The sequence below is a fragment of the Syngnathoides biaculeatus genome, chromosome 7, assembly GCF_019802595.1.
Source record: "Syngnathoides biaculeatus isolate LvHL_M chromosome 7, ASM1980259v1, whole genome shotgun sequence".
Classification (NCBI taxonomy): domain Eukaryota; kingdom Metazoa; phylum Chordata; class Actinopteri; order Syngnathiformes; family Syngnathidae; genus Syngnathoides; species Syngnathoides biaculeatus.
In genome coordinates, this window is record NC_084646.1 from 4097229 (window position 1) to 4113668 (window position 16440).

General features: G+C 43.5%; 1 protein-coding gene across 6 annotated transcripts in view; it reads left to right on the top strand.

Moving 5' to 3' along the window:
• Positions 1 to 16440, top strand: part of elavl4 (ELAV like neuron-specific RNA binding protein 4) — a 122571-nt gene that overhangs the window by 68941 nt on the left and 37190 nt on the right. For all 6 annotated transcript variants that reach the window (XM_061824329.1, XM_061824328.1, XM_061824331.1 and 3 more), the window contains 2 exons: positions 7732 to 7835; positions 14958 to 15111. In XM_061824329.1, the coding sequence (XP_061680313.1) occupies positions 7732 to 7835; positions 14958 to 15111 (258 nt within the window). The remainder of the gene's footprint in view (positions 1 to 7731; positions 7836 to 14957; positions 15112 to 16440) is intronic.

A 16440-nucleotide genomic window follows, 5' to 3' on the forward strand; every position in this document is an offset into this window, starting at 1 on the left:
AAATGCGTCAGACTTGTCCAAGAGAGTTCCACAGAGAGGTGTCAACTATTTCACGCAAGGATATGTACACGGAATTAAGATTTTGGACGGAGCGGGACGCAATATCAGAGTTACAGCGAAACGACGGTGATCGATGCAAAAAAAAGTTTGACGCCTCACAAACTTCATATTGAAATCCAAGGGGATAAAATAGTGGAATTGTACTGCGCATATAAACAGGGTGCGTACTTTTTACTTGGTAAGATCACGAGTAATATCATTGTAGTCTTTATCAATGAGTTAGGTTCGATTTTGTACAAGTGCATTTAAGCAATGGTGATTTCTTCCCCAAGCCTTAATCCATCGTAGACACTTCGTCAACTGTATTTTAGGTTTTGGAAAATGAATCAAGCAGGCCCCTTGTGACCTAGCCGGATATCTTTCATCAGCATTGCACTTCCCCAAGCGCATCTGAGGACCATTTTCTTTGTAACATGAACTTTTCCAAGCGCACGCTTGTGGCGAGAGGGGTGTTTCAAGCCAGGGGTTCGTATTATTGTACGAGTGATTGACAGGTCGGAAAGGTCCATGATACAAGCCTCATTCAAACTGTTTTGTTTTTCGTTTGGATTTGCAAGCAAAATATGAAATCCTTGTGCTGTGTAGCGACAGTGAAGCAGCAATTTAGTAGCATGTAGCAACGTGACAACTGCCACCTTTGTTGAATTTTCTAAAAAAATGGAAGGAAATGAGCACTTTGAACACCTCAAATCCTGAAAAAAAGAAACAATTGATGCGTAAAGTACATGACCTATTCTACTGCCCACATTGCGCTTCTCACCAATAATGTTCAATTTTTGCTATTTAAGTCGAGTGTTAGCGATTGAAACCTCAACTTAGCCATGATTTGAAATCCATGACAGATATTTTCATTCCTCTTGCATTAATTGGATTTAGGGCTGCACAATATTGGGCGGAAAAAAATCCAGAAATCACAATGTATGATTTTTTTAAGTATTTATTTGTGTGATACAACTGCAAATAAGTATTTGAACGCCTGGGAAAACCAGTGTTAATATTTGGTACAGTAGCCTTTGTTTGCAATTTCAGAGGTCAAACGTTTCCTGTAGTTGTTCACCAGGTTTGCACACACTGCAAGAGGGATTTAGGCCCACTCCACACAGATCTTCTCTACATCAGACAGGTTTCTTGGCTGTCGCTTAAAAACACGGAGTTTCAGCTCCCTCCAAAGATTTTCTATTGGGTTTAGGTCTGGAGACTGGCTCGCCCACACCAGAACCTTGATATGCTTCTCACAGAGCCACTCCTTGGTTTTCCTGACTGTGTGCTTCGGGTCATTGTCATTTTGAAAGACACAGCCACGACCCATCTTCAATGCTCTGACTGAGGGAAAGAGGTTCTTCCCCAAAATCTCACAATACATGGCTGCCTTCATCCTCTCTTAATACACTGCGGTCGTCCGGTCGTATGTGCAGAAAAACAACCCCAAAGCATGATGCTACCACCCCCATGCTTCACAGTAGGGATGGTGTTCTTGGGATGGAACTCATCATTTGTCTTCCTCCACTTATTTTCTTCACCGTACATCTATTTAAATGCATTGTTGTAATAATTAGCTGGTAGTAGTTCAGCCAGATATGTGGTCGCGAACATTCACTTTTTTTTCTTTTTTAATTGTATTAGGTGACAGTTTTACAGTTACATACTTTTGGCACTCACAAACAACTTTTGGAGAATATATTCTATCTTTGTCACACTATACACATTGTGATTGGTTGGATGTTGTGCACAGTGCATGACTTCTTTCGCCCGACATCGTAGTAACTTGCGATTTGACTTTTGTGGATTCCCAGTCGCGATGACTATGCTCAAACGATACTTTGTGAAGTCCTAATTGGATGGCGTGATAAAGTATATATGATGTAGCTGTCTCTCTTTTGAGATGAAATTAGCAGTATTTCTAAAAGTTGCGAATGATACTTATCAGAATAAAACATACCTTGCAACCCATTGCCGCGCTAACTCAATAGCTGGTAAGCTGTCACACATCGCTGACACAACTATTCTCTCCTCCCCACAAACTTTTTCCGGGTTTACTATTCCAAATTGTACTGATCATATAAATTACAAAATGCCACTCAATATTGAGTTATTCTATGAGATTCACTGATCCATTTAAAACTTCAGTCAACATCCGATCAAGCTCAGTGACTTGAGACTGAGTCGAGGAACCGTGAAGGGTTTGATCCTCCAGCAGAGCGTTGCCATGGTCCTGTGGACAGTCGTTGTGGAGGCGGGGGCGCATGTATTAGTATGCGTGCATAGAGAAGATGAAGGAAAAACAACTGGACTTGTTCCTACTTTTTTTTTGTTGTTGTTTTTATTCACTTAATAGTTTGGTAACAGCCTCCCCTCCGGGCACACCATGACTCATTAACTGTCAATACATTCTGCTCCTCACTGTCCTGCTGCGAGGACACACTTTATTGCTTGTGTTTGTTTGTGTGCGCTTCTGTGATTGGGTGATTAAGTATCTGCCCATGTGTGCATATCTGCCAGTTTATTGCGTCGGCGTTGCCTCTCCCACCCGTCCATGCTCAACGCGGGCAGTCTCCTGGTTGTTCCCTGCTGTTTGGTGCTCCTTAGCAGCAGGGAAGCGGTGGGTGGAATCCACTCCTGGGTCTTTCCTGGCGCTGCAGGCAGATGTATGTCTCTGTCGTCCCTCATTTGCATGCTCACCTGAGAAGTGACGCCAGCCAGCAAGCAATCTCCCCCGCCCCTCTTTCAGTCAACCCTGAGGGTCCCCAGGCTTAGCAAAGAAGCGTTTGGGCCGGGTTGTTATTGCGATGCCAGCCTTTGCTACCCATGTACACATCGAACACAAATGTGTACACAAACTTCCATACTGTTAACTCATTTACCTCCACCAAGGCTGAAGAAACCATATTTGGATCAATGCAAAATTCTACACCCGCATAAGCCGGATTTACACTATGTGGGTCAGGTGATACAATTATCATAATTTTGGCACAAGATGCAATAAAATCTCGAATAAAGCCAGTTGGATTGATATGAGTGCCTACATGAAGGACAGAGTTGGAAAAGGTGGTCACCTGGACATGGTGGGTCCAAGAGGATATTGCATGTTCCTGTCGTAGTTCTTAAATGCTTGCAGGTGTGTGCTGACTCCCATTCAAGATGGGTTTTAATGCAATTGGTTCATTAGATCCTGCCCCAAGTGGAAGACTTCAAGTATCTTGGGGTCTCTTTCACGAGTGAGGGTAGAATGGAGCGGGAGTTCAACAGGGGGATCGGTGCGGCATCTGCAGTGACGCGGACTTTGTCCCGGTCCATTGTGGTGAAGAGGGAGCTAAGTCAAAAGGCGAAGCTCTCAATTTACCAATCAATCTAAGTTCCTACCCTCACTTATGGGCATGAGCTGTGGGTCGTGACCGAAAGAATCAGTTCCCGGGTACAAGCGACCGAAATGAGTTTCCTGCGCAGGGTGTCCGGGCTCTCCCTTAGAGATAGGGCGAGAAGGTCGGTCATCGAGGAGGGGCTGTCATAACCAGAACTCTCGTGTGGACCCGAATGCACAACTCGGTAAGCAGTAAGGCAGTTAAAAGAAGGACTTTATTCGTTTCCAGGTCCTTAGCCGGGATGTAAGTCAGAGAGACCAGCTGTACCAAGGACGTTAAGATTACTGGGTTGGTGGGGGGACGGGCAGAGGTTGATACACTGGATTTAAGGATCAGAAACAAGGAAGTGCTGGAACGAGGCATGGATGGCAATGATCTGGCAAAGCCAGACCGTCCGCTGGGTCCTATAAGTACTGGGGTTCATTAACCCAGGTGTGTGTGTGTGTGTGTGTGTGTGTGTGTGTGTGTGTGTGTGTGTGTGTGTGTGTGTGTGTGTGTGTGTGTGTGTGTTTGTGTGTGTGTGTGTGTGTGGGCCATCTGATTCGGATGCCTCCCGGACCCGTCCCTGGTGAGGTGTGTTGGGCATGTCCCACCGGAAAGAGAACCCAAGGACGACCCAGGACACACTGGAGAGACTATGTCTTTCGGCTGGCTTGGGAACACCTCGGGATCCCTCCGGAAGAGCTGAAAGAAGTGACTGGGGAAAGGGAAATCTGGCTATCTCTGCTGAAGCTACTTCCCACCGTGACCCGACCCGGAAAAGCGGTAGAAAATGGATGGATGGAGGGATGGATGGGTGGTTAATTCTGATCACAGCCACCTAAGTTATTTTTACTTCCTCCCTCTCAATAGATTTTTTTTTTATTCGATTGAGGTGTACAAATTACTGACCATATTAATGGTGAAAAAGTTTTGACATTCTTTGTTTTGGTCTCATTTTTGCGGCTCACCAAAACCTGGCATTTTAACAGGGTTGTTTAGACATTTTATAGCCACTGTATAAGGACACAGTGTTCAGTTGTAGCATTCATAGCTAGTTGGCCCAGTTTGGCCGCTTGAATGCCTCTGTGAGTGCTAAGAGTGTCGGTACCATTAAGCACCTGTCAGCCCCTCTAGACTGCCCTACATGAGAGCTCTTCACCAGAACACTTAATTTTCAGCTAACCTTCTGGTAACAGCGCTTGTCAAACCTCACATTTCTTGCTGAAGATGATGGGAAGAGGGTGAGAAAGTGGGACGCGAGGGCGCGAGAGATGGCAAAAGCTTGACTTGAGTGTCGTAAGCAATTGATGCACCAGTAGTCCGTACATATGTGCTCGTGGGATCGGCACTTTGAGCTGTTTCTTTAGTGGTCTTGGGGTAAAAAAGATGACGATGTGCACACTCGCGCTGTCATGTCATAACTAAAATTATCACACTACAGCAAACCGAATAGCATAATTACCAAATAATAAAACAAATAAAAGAATGACACACGAAATAATTGACAAGACGTGCACTTATAAACACTATTTACGTGGTTTGGTGGCCCACTAAGGCCCTCCATAGTACCGCAAAGTATGCTGGGAGCATGTAAATAGCGTTTAAAGTGCATGTTTTGCATCAATTATTCTACATGTATGGATTACTTGGGTTGTTCCCAACAGCTGGTGAAATTTTTATGCCAATAGCACCTTCGGAAATATAATGGGGGAAAAACGGTGACGTGATAAATATTTATGACCGCCGCTGTATATGATTAAAGAGCGCCATTTATTAAATAAGTGAAGCGACGCAAGCAAATTGTTTGGCAAGTTATATTTAAAGTGGGAAAGTTAACACCTGAATGTCAACTGCGAGGAGGAGGACGAGGAGATGGAAGAGCGGACGGCTAGTTATAAATAGCAGGAGTCTCTCCATGATGTCTGCCTTTTAATTAACAATAGAGTGCCTCTGATAATCCACACTTAATCCAAAGAAAAGCGGGAGGAGAGCAAAGAGGAGAAAAATCATCAGCTTTTTGATGTTAGAACTACAAGTCCCTCGTGGCCCCCTTTCAACGCACACCGCTGATACCCATAGCCCAAACGTATTTATTCTGTGAAAGAGCCGCGCTCAATATTTTGCGATTCACTTTGTCTCCTACTAACCGCTGCCTGTTCCCATTAACATGAATATCCGCGTGCCGCCCTTCTCCCACCGACGGGCATACGTTGCGCTCGTGTCGGCGGATCGGGGGCTGTTTGAGGAAAAACAAGCCGAGCGGAGATTCCCCCCCCCGATGACTGCGGGTGTCTGCACAGAGTCCGATGTCTGTTGAAAGGCTTGATCTGGAGAGGGAGATGTCAGGCTAGCTTCACACTCAAATGCAATCTGCTGCTGAGGACACTTTACAGCTGCTCTAAAGAGAGCCAAATATGCCCTCAAATACACTTAGTGTCACGCTTTAATTGGTGGGTTGCTTGCTTGACTCTCGCTGTCATAGGACTTGCTCCTCGTGCTTCACTAGGCATACGTCCTAATATATCACTGCCATGTCTTTAGGTGTATGTTTGACATTAATAAAACAAGGAGAAAATGCAATTTGCCCTCACGAGCCAAAGTAAATAAAGCTCTGCAAAGATGCACTGAGAAAGCAATAGCATTTTTGTCATTCGGCAGTCGCACCTTCAGGGATGTCCCGGCTCCCTACAGTCTTCTTTTTTTTTTTTTAATTGTTTTTATCTTTTTACTGAAATTTAACTGAGCGGGCAGGGCAGGCGCGTGTATCAAAAAGACTTCCATTTCCCATCCCTGCTAATTATTTTTATCACCAGATAATACACAAAGAGGCAGAGGAACCAAAACATACTCTAAATTCTATGATGAAGTTTCAGCCATTTTTGTACTGCACCCACATTTGTATCTTTTGAAGATTCAATTCCCGTAATTCCCGGCCTACAAACCGTGACTTCTTCATAGCCGCCGCGCTCATTAGCATTAGCGCCGCCGCGTTAGCGTTAGCACCACAGCGCTAGCCTTAGCATTAACAGCACCGCGTTAGCACTAACAGCGCCTCGTTAGCATTGGCACCACCGCGTCAGCGTCAGCACCGCTGCGTTAGCATTTACTGAGGCTTAGCACCAGGTCCGTTCTGTAGGCCGGGAATTATGGTAAGCCTTTAACTTTGATTTTCCATCATAATGGCCAATTAATGTAACACGGGAAGGGATGACGTCATATGTATCACATTGACTTTTTAGGATACTGTATATTTTAATAAAACGGAAAAATGTCTTTTTTTACAATGAAATATATTTATATGTGGATTGGAATGAAAAATGGTGATCTAAACCAATCATCAAACAAGGGTTAGGATTCATGTTGGCTCGGTATAGCACAATAAGTTCATTTGATGAAAAGCATGAATAGTATTGTCAACCCCCCCCCCCTCCCCTAATTGTACTGAAGTGTTTCTCCCTCGAGTAATCTAAATCAGTGATTCCCAAACAGTGTGCCGGGGTACATTAGTGTGCCGTGAGCGCTCTTCAGGTGTGCTATGGGAAGTTATCCAATTTTATGTAATTGCTAAAAAAAAGCATTTATTCCAAGAAATAATGTATCTTCATTCATCTATTTATGCCAGTGAGGCACAAAGACAGACACAACAAAAACTCTTCTGTTAGATGGCAGGAAGTACATACAGTAATTAATCGATCCATTTTTGGTGACATTTACTTTTGTTGGTGTGCCGTAGGATTTTTCAATTGTAAAATATGTGCCTTGGCTCTATAAAGGTTGGAAGTCGCTGATCTAAATCAATAAATTCAGTTTTACATCATCAGAATCAGCTTTATTGCGCAAGTATGTTTCAAGACAAACGGGGAATTTGCCTCCAATAGTTGGAGTATGGGCAGCTGTCAAGTGTTGACCCCACAGTTCTGAGGTCCAGAGTTCAATCCCGGACCCACCTGTGTGGAGTTTACATGTTCTCCCCGAGGCTGCGTGGGTTTTCTCCAGGCACTCCGGTTTCCTCCCACATCCCAAAAACTTGCAACAATAATTGGACACTCTAAATTGCCCCTAGGTGTGATTGTGAGTGCGCCAGTTTGTCTCTATGTGCCCTGCGATTGGCTGGCAACCAGTTCAGGGTCTGCCTCCTGCTCGTTGACAGCTGGGTTAGGCTCCAGCACTCCCCACGACCCTCGTGAGGATAAGCGGCAAAGAAAATGGATGAATAGATGGATAGTTGGAGGATGACGACAAAGAGCAACTCTGACAAAACACACAAGTATGGCATGTTGATATGAATATAAATGGAGATTGAACAGCTTGCTTTTCCTTCTTCACTCAGGTCAAAGTCTAGGCTACGGCTTTGTCAACTACATCGATCCAAAGGATGCCGAGAAAGCCATCAACACGTTAAATGGACTGCGACTTCAGACCAAAACGATCAAGGTAACTGCCAAAGCCCGTTTTGTTCGTGCATGCTTTGGAGGGCTCGAAGAAAGCATTGATAGGGTCATATTCCACATCAGGAAAGTATCAATATACTAGATATTGGTATTACGCTGAGAGACAAGCTGGATACTAAATTGCAACCGACTCTGCCATTCCCATCCTTAATGCCTTTAATACCGTATGTATTTTTGGAGAAAAAAAAATTGACACATTTTGAAAAAATGTGCCACATTCTTCCCAAGACCATTTTGCCGTATTGTTGGTAATCTATCTTGAAGCAGAAATGTTATTAATATGTATGAGTTTCAGAAATAATTGACAAAAAGAACAAAGTCAGAAAGATGACGTTATTTTTGCTTTTCTGATGTCATTTTTTTTTTCATATTGAAATTACTGAGACATTTCTGGGAGATAACAAAATGTCAACATCCAATTTTCAAAATATTTGAAGTCTCTGTTATTGCTTTTTAATACCACGTGCACGCTAGATGACATGTGTCAGTGCGCTGACACAGACACATCTCATCACTGTCCGACCTGCAAATGCACTTTGTTGGTTTTTTTTTTTTGTTTGTTTATTTTTATTTATTTTTGTTTGTTTTTTTTTTATTTCCCCTGATGCATTTCCCTCCGTGGCTCTACGCCTGAGCTGGTTGCTTTCAAGACGACCGCTAATCTGTGGCTCTGGGGTAATCCCTGGATCCACATCCCTGTCAAACTGTTCTAATCTGATCCAATCTAATCAAATTCATCACATCTAATCTGATGTAATCTAATGTAATAGGATGGGATTAGCCCACAGTTGTGAAAACCCTCGGAGAATCCCCTCCGCTCTCTCTTGCCGACGCGCTCTGTCTCGCCCGGGTTCAGCACCGTAGCTCGCCTCTGGCTGAACTTCTGCCAGAGACGCACAATTATCTGTGCGTATGTGTGTCCACGCGTAATCCTGTGGTGAGGCGTCGAGGGTTTGTGTGCATTTCTGTTTGTTCGGATCCACGGCGACATGTTTGTTTGTCGTCCGTATGTACGACACACAGCGGTCCGTGTTTGCATATATTTGCATATAAGATCGGTGACTACTACTCTACCTTCATTAAAGCTTCTAGTGCGACACGATCACATCGCAGCAATTCTTGTGCAAAGCCATCATTTGTGCTTCATTGTTGACAAAAAGACTCGCATGCCCTTTCCACTCGTACCTTTATTTACAAATGGCCACCTCTAATTGTCCTTTCCTTTTCTTATTAATATATTCAAATTCCCATATGGCAGGTTTATTTCTTTGGTTCCTTTTTTTTTTTTCAACAAGTGGTGTGTTAATTCGTCAACATTTGTAAATATGCCGACCAGGCACAACCTTGTCGCCACGCAAAATGAAGTCAAATATTCAGCCGTTACAAAGATAACGGTGGTCAGCTGTGAATGGCACTCTAAGAAGTACACAGTATACAATAAATTGAATGTTTAATACTCCAGTTAGAGTTTGTTAGAGCTGTTCCTAATATTTTGACTCGCTGTAATTGAATTACCGTAATTTCCGGCCTACAAGCCGCGACTTTTTTCACACGCTTTCAACCCTGCGGTTTATGCGGTGACGCGGCTCATTTGTGCATTTTTTTCTAACGGCCGCCAGGGGGGCACTTGAGCGGAAAAGGTAAGAATGAGACCGGGGGAATATATGTGCCGAGGAAGTGACTTTTGCCGGCCCTGTTCACGCTGCGCTAGCGTGTTGCTGCTGTGTTACTGGCGTGTCTCAGTGATATTTATTGCTAAATTTTAGCTTAACTGGTGTGACGGTCTGGGCGCTCCCCCGTGCTGAAAAACCCCTTGGGATTAATGCGCATGCGCGTAGAATATCCATGCTTCTTCCGTCTGTTCATTTTTGCTCCGCTTTTGCGTGTTCATTTTCGCTCCGAACGTCTCACAAAGCCGAACACAGCGAATGAAAGAATACAAAACAAATGGGAACGTATTGTTTGTTATTTATCAACTGGAAAGCACGTTCCAGCATTGAACAAGAATCAACAGAGGATTGTTCGGGGTCAGTCATAAGGGCACATTTGGGATAATGAAAGTAAGTGTCATATCACCCGAACCCTTGCCTGAACAATCCTGTTAGTGTCACACCTGTTAGCATTAGCGCTAGTGCGGCGTTAGCGTTAGTGCTGCGCTAATGTTAGCACTAGCATTAGCGCGGAGCTAGCATTAAGTGTTAAACTGTTTCTGTGCACTTGCGGCTTTTACACAGCTGCGGCGCAGGTATGTACCAAATGGTATTTCCTTTACAAATGTACTCGGTGAGGCTTGTAACCAGGTGCGCTCTGGAGGCCAGGAATTACCGTGATCAAAAAAAAAAAAAGTCAACACAGCGATCATTACAACCTAATGAGTGTCAATCAAAACTGAACTTAATTAATAAAAAAATAATAATTTTTCTTTGTAAAGATGGAATATTTGACACATTTACGCAAGTGATCATAATACTGTGGCTGGTTTGTATGGAACATTCCATCAGCCAGTCACCAACAATAATGGAGTGTGCGGTGCAAAGGCAGTTTCCTGTGAGATGAGGAAGCATGCATCCTCCGTTCAACCTCATCTCTTTTTGAGCTGGGAAATATGGCCCTGAGGAAAATCTCTGACTTTTTCCGCAAAAATAGGATTTTGTACTCTTCCCCCCCCCCCCTTCACTGATAGAAGAAACAACAAAGACGTTATTAAAAACAAAGTTTGCGCTTTGTTTTGGTTCCCCCCTTTTGGGATTCTCTTGATGCTTTTTTTTTTTTTTTTACTTTCACAGACGTTTGTTTTTTTCCCTCTAGGAACAAATGTGTGAGTAAATTACAATTTTAAATGACGATTCATTTAAAATTGTAAAATAAGCCATCAAACTGCATGACTCCGGTACTCCATTTATTTGTTGTAGAACACCACACCCCGTCCAAGATTGGCCGTGCTTTTGTAAACTTGCCGCACTCTCCTCGCAGCCACGTTTTTAGTGGAAGCAGTGCCCACGAGTGGAGTCATGCTTGCACTAGTGAAGCCGTTGAAATAATTGTCCTGCCAAATCTAGTTAATAGTCAATCGAGTTAATAGATCTCCAGCGCTGTGTTGTCACAGCACAACCTTCATTTCACCGCAGACCCAAGCGTCGCCAAGGCAACGGGGTCAATTAAAAGCCAGTGTGGTGTTTCAACAATGAATGTTCTGCTTTTTTTTTTTTTTTTTTTTCTTTTTCAGGACACTTGTGACCAAAGGTTCACATGTCCTCGGGCGATGTGTAGTGCCTTTGAGTTCTAGTTGTGTGGGGGGAATTTTTTGTGTATTTTTTGGGGGGAGACAGGGGGGGTGGCTTCCTCCATCTTGACACCTCCGATGCTGTCATCCTGCGATACTGCTCCCCAACTGAGGTGTGAGTGGAAGCAGCGTGCCAAAGGTGGCGGAGGTTCCTTGTGACATCTGCGCACATCGTCTCAGACACATTCAAATGCCTTGTGCTTGTGCACGTTAATTTTAACACTTTTGAGTTTTTGCCAACTTTTCTCCACACACACACGCGCACACATGTGCCACGTTTTTACACAATAGCGCTCACAGCTTGAGGAGGTGTTGATGGATTAGACATCTGCAGTTGGCTGACAAAGAGAGAAAATGAGGGAGCACGGAAAAGAGGGAGAAAGCGCTGCAGAATGTGAGAAAGAAGGAGAAGTTTAATGAGGCGGCAAGAGAGCCAGAGACGAGAGTAAGGGAAGAGGTCCAGCCAGAGAACACTTTTTGCCATTTCGATAGAGAATGAAACATCGATGCCAGTGGCGAAGATGTGCGGAATTAGAGATGCCGAAAGAAAGCCAGCTGTTCATTGAGAGTTGACTTAGTCAAGGATATGAATACATATCCGCCATATTTGCCTGACTTGAACCTGACTTGATGGCTCATGTCCCCTCACCTGTCAGCGCTAATGAAAGCACCGCGCGGCAAAGCCGCTCCAGTCGGCAGCAGTGGTAATGGGATTTACTTGAAACTTTACTGGCGCAAAGTCGGGCCTACATGAAGATGTTTTGGGTCCGGGTGTGACAGCTGCAAAGTTTTTTTTTTCAGCCCGAAAGCGACGCCGGGTGCCATTTGCAAATGTCTGAGGTGACATCAGAAATGGAAATGGCTCCCAAGCAGCACCGGGAGCTTTGTGTGTGTGTCTGGACATATGCTCGCAGGGTATGTGCGATGATCAATGTGTGACAATGAAGAACCGAGAGAGCTGGTGTGTGTGTGGAAGTGGTACACGGAGGAAAACCTGCAGTGTGTTGATTTTGTATTTTGTCACTGAAATGGTTACAGCAGGTGCAGTATTTTAATCCAGTCAGTCACGCTGCCGATTTTCCCCCCACCACCCCAAACATGAGTCCATTTGACTGGCCCGTGGAGGCTTTGTGGGCAAGTCAAGTGTCTGCCTTTGGGATTTGATTGGTGAACCCCTGCAAAAAAATTTCCATCGAACATTTCTAAAGAATTTCTAAAGAACTATAGAACTTTAGGAACCAAGTCCTATAGAATTTCTATAGAAATTATCTTGTTCTGTAGAAATTCTATAGAAAATCACAGCCAAAGTTCTATAGAACAAGTTGTTCTGTACAAATTCTATAGATTTCTATAGAATTCTATAGATTTCTATAGAATTTCTCAAGAAATTTTTTAGCTAGGACTAGAGTCAAATGACACAAGTGGTCACATTGGATTGGTGCAAACAGAAATCAATGCGGAAGTGGAAGTCAAATTCTGAAAATTCGGTAATTCACGCACGCAATAATTGAGGAGGGTGTAGATCACAGTAATGGGCTAAAAGTGCCCCTTCTCAACATAAATATTCGGGTAAAAGTAAAAACTATGATGCATTCAAACTACTCTGAAGAGTACAATTTAACCAAAATGTAACAAGAGTTAAATATAGTGAGTTCCTCGCCACCTCTGGCAAGCGCAATGTGTGGATTCACATCACAACCAAAATTGGAATTCCTCACCATGACTAAATGGAATGGTTTAATCAAAAATGCTCAACATGAAGTTGAAATCAAGTCAGATTTGAAATATTGGGTCATTCATCAAGAGCTGGAGATAAAGCAATGCGTTGTTTTCACGTGACGTCACCCGTTGGGCTGCCTCGAACGGCGGCCATTTTCGATCCCTGAGCTCTGTTAATCATACATATGCAAGGTGGAGGACATTATGTTTCTAATCGCATTTATTGAAGACATCAAGCCCAGACTGACTATTAGGCTACCTGGCATACCGACATCATGGGACTCAGGACTGCGTAACAAAGGCGCAGTATTGTGCCCTTGATCTTTTACTCTTTGTGATAGAAATCAGCACTTACCTGTATCCTAACACGGAAAACGAAAGGTCGGTGGAATAATATTTATTTTTTTAATATCTAGGCAAACTCCATTTATTCCATTTTTTTTTTTTCAAAAAGTAAAACCTGTATATTAGTTCACCACTAGCAAAGCAAAATATTTATTATTTGTTTAAAAATGTGATGACGATGGCAGAAAGACAAAAGAATAAACAAATCCAGTATTTCACAAAATCCTCGAATCTTTCAAGTGACTAACAAAGAAGGATCTTAACTGTAATGTCGGCCTTCTGAAAAGAGTATCGATTAAGCTAGTTAGCTTACGACAGTTGAGGTTGAAGCTGGGCAGCGTGATAGCAACGTCGGGAACTCCTCCACAAAGCCAAGTCTCTTGTGAAGCACAGAGCCGCAGAACGTCCAAAGTCTTTCGTCAAAAGCGTTAGACGATGTCCTCGCTTACGCAGCCGGACTTATGTTCCAGACTGCGAGGCTTTGAAGAGCAACTCCGAAAAAAGCTTCAGCGAATTGGCGAAAGTTGTCGAAAAAAAGTCAGAAGAAGGCTCTGTGATGGTTAAAAAGTCCTCCCTTGTGTACTTGAGTCCCGAGACGCCCGTCAAACACAAAAACACAAACTGTAAGGGAGAGGATTCCAGAGACATCTACACTTGTAGGCATTAGGTAGAGATGTTAAATGGCGGCTCGCAGTGGTGTGTGGGTAATTCAGCAAAAAATATGACGTCAGTGAGAACAACCCATTGAATTTTTGACATGAAGCTCAAAAACTAAAATTCAGGATCATATTAGGGGGGTGTTCTCAAGAAAGTAAGAATTATTGCTTGTTTTTTTGTTTTAAAAAAAATTAACAAAGGATTGAAAAATTAACAAACTTGGAACACCCTCGACTTTGTAGGTCATGTGGTGCTTAAATCTTGTTTTCCTGGTAATTACACAAGAGTGCATGTTCTATTGTTATTGAATAATAAAGCAGGTGTTTTCGGGGGGGAAAAAAAATAATTCATGTGGGACCTTTTTGTATTTTCCAAAATGTCATTGCTTCGTGAACAAGCTGTCAAAGTTTATTTTTTCTCCGATTCTAGTTTAGAATTGTCTCGTGTGAGCAGACCTTTAATCCCACGTTGGAGAGGCGGCAAAAAAAAGTGACTGCGTGTGTGTCTGACGTGTATTCCATACTGATAACATAACATAACATTGCTTAATAAAACTCAACGGTAAATATTATCTTAAGAGTTTGCAGGGCTAATGAGCTCCTTGTAATAGCTTTAAAGCTTCTGGTATCTTAGCATTGGGTTTATCATCTAGGTTTCAGTTAAATTGCAGATTGGGAAAGACATTAAGATTTGAGTTTTTTTTTCATTTTCAAATTAGAATAAGGCCTCGAATGGACAGAGTGAATTACATTTTAGGTCCACGTCTTAAGAGCATTAATCCTCTTCCCCAGACAACGCAAGCTCTCCTTTTCAAACACGAGGTCAAACCTAAGGAGACAAAAATCCCGTAGATTCACCCAGAAAACAACTTCAGTGTTATCTCATCATTGTTCTGAGACGCCAAATGTGTTCCTCGCTGAGATAATCCCAAATGTGACGTGTCTCACTTTCCTCCCCGAGCATCCACTAACACACTCGCCCGCTCACTCGCTCGCTCGCTCGTAAAAACCACGTTCTTGTGGTTTTTACGCTTTAATCTCATAAAAACTGGAAGTGCTGTCTTTCATTTGTCTACAAGAGAGGCTTTTTCCTGCGTTGCAGGTCTCGTATGCGCGACCCAGCTCGGCTTCGATCCGTGATGCCAACCTCTACGTGAGCGGCCTGCCCAAGACCATGACCCAGAAGGAGCTGGAGCAGCTTTTCTCGCAGTACGGACGCATCATCACCTCTCGCATCCTTGTCGACCAGGTCACAGGTATCCATGGGGCAGCACCTCCTTTTTTTTCTACACTCTCGCAGGCAGATATAAATTATGCATATCCAATATGCAACAGACTTCACTATTTTTGTCTACAGTGAAGAAAAGAAGTATTTGAACACCCTGCTATATTGCAAGTTCTCTCACTTAGAGATCATGGAGGGGTCTGAAATTTTCATAGTAGGTGCGTGTCCACTGTGAGAGATAATCTAAAACGAAAAAAACAGAAATCACAATGTATGATTTTTTTTTTTTTTTTAATGATTTATTTGTGTGATACAGCTGCAGACAAGTATTTGAACACCTATCTATCAGCTAGAATTCTGACCCTTAAAGACATGTTAGTCCGGCTTTAATGCCTTCCATGTATTATCCTGAATCAGATGGACCTGTGTGAGGTCGTTAGCTACGTGAAAGCACCTGTCCACCCCATTCGATCAGTAAGACTCAAACTTGTAACATGGCCAAGACCAAAGAGCTGTCCAAAGACACCAGAGAGAAAATTGTACAATTCCACACAGTTAGAAAGGGCTACGGAGAAATTGCCAAGCATCTCAGTGAAAAAAGGTCCACTGTTGGAGCAATCATTAGAAAATGGAAGAAGCTAAACATGACGGTCAATCTCAATCGGAGTGGACCCCCATGCAAGATATCACCTCGTGGGGTCTCAGTGATCCTTAGAAAGGTGAGCAATCAGCCCAGGACTACACGACAGGACCTGCTCAATGACCTGAAAAGAGCTGGGACCACCGTTTCCAAGGTGATTGTTGGTAATACACTAAGACGTGATGGTTTGGCACGGAATGTTCCCCTGGTCAAACCAGCACATGTCAAGGCCCGTCTTAAGTTTGCCAATGACCATTTAGATGATGCAGAGGAGTCATGGGAGAAAGTTTTGTGGTCAGATGAGACCAAAATTGAACTTTTTGGTCATAATTCCACTAACTGTGTTAGGAGGAAGATGAATGATGAGTTCCATCCCAAGAACACCGTCCCTACTGTGAAGCATGAGGCATGATGCTACTGGGGGTGTTTTTCTGCACATGGGACAGGACGACTGCACTGTATTAAGGAGAGGATGACGCCGGCCATGTATTGTGAGATTTTGGGGAAGAACCTCTTTCCCTCAGTCAGAGCATTGAAGATGGGTCGCGGCTGGGTCTTTCAACATGACAATGACCCGAAGCACACAGCCAGGAAAACCAAGGAGTGGCTCCGTAAGAAACATATCAAGGTTCTGGCGTGGCCTAGCCAGTCTCCAGACCTAAACCCAATAGAAAATCTTTGGAGGGAGCTGAAACTCAGTGTTTTTAAGCGACAGCCAAG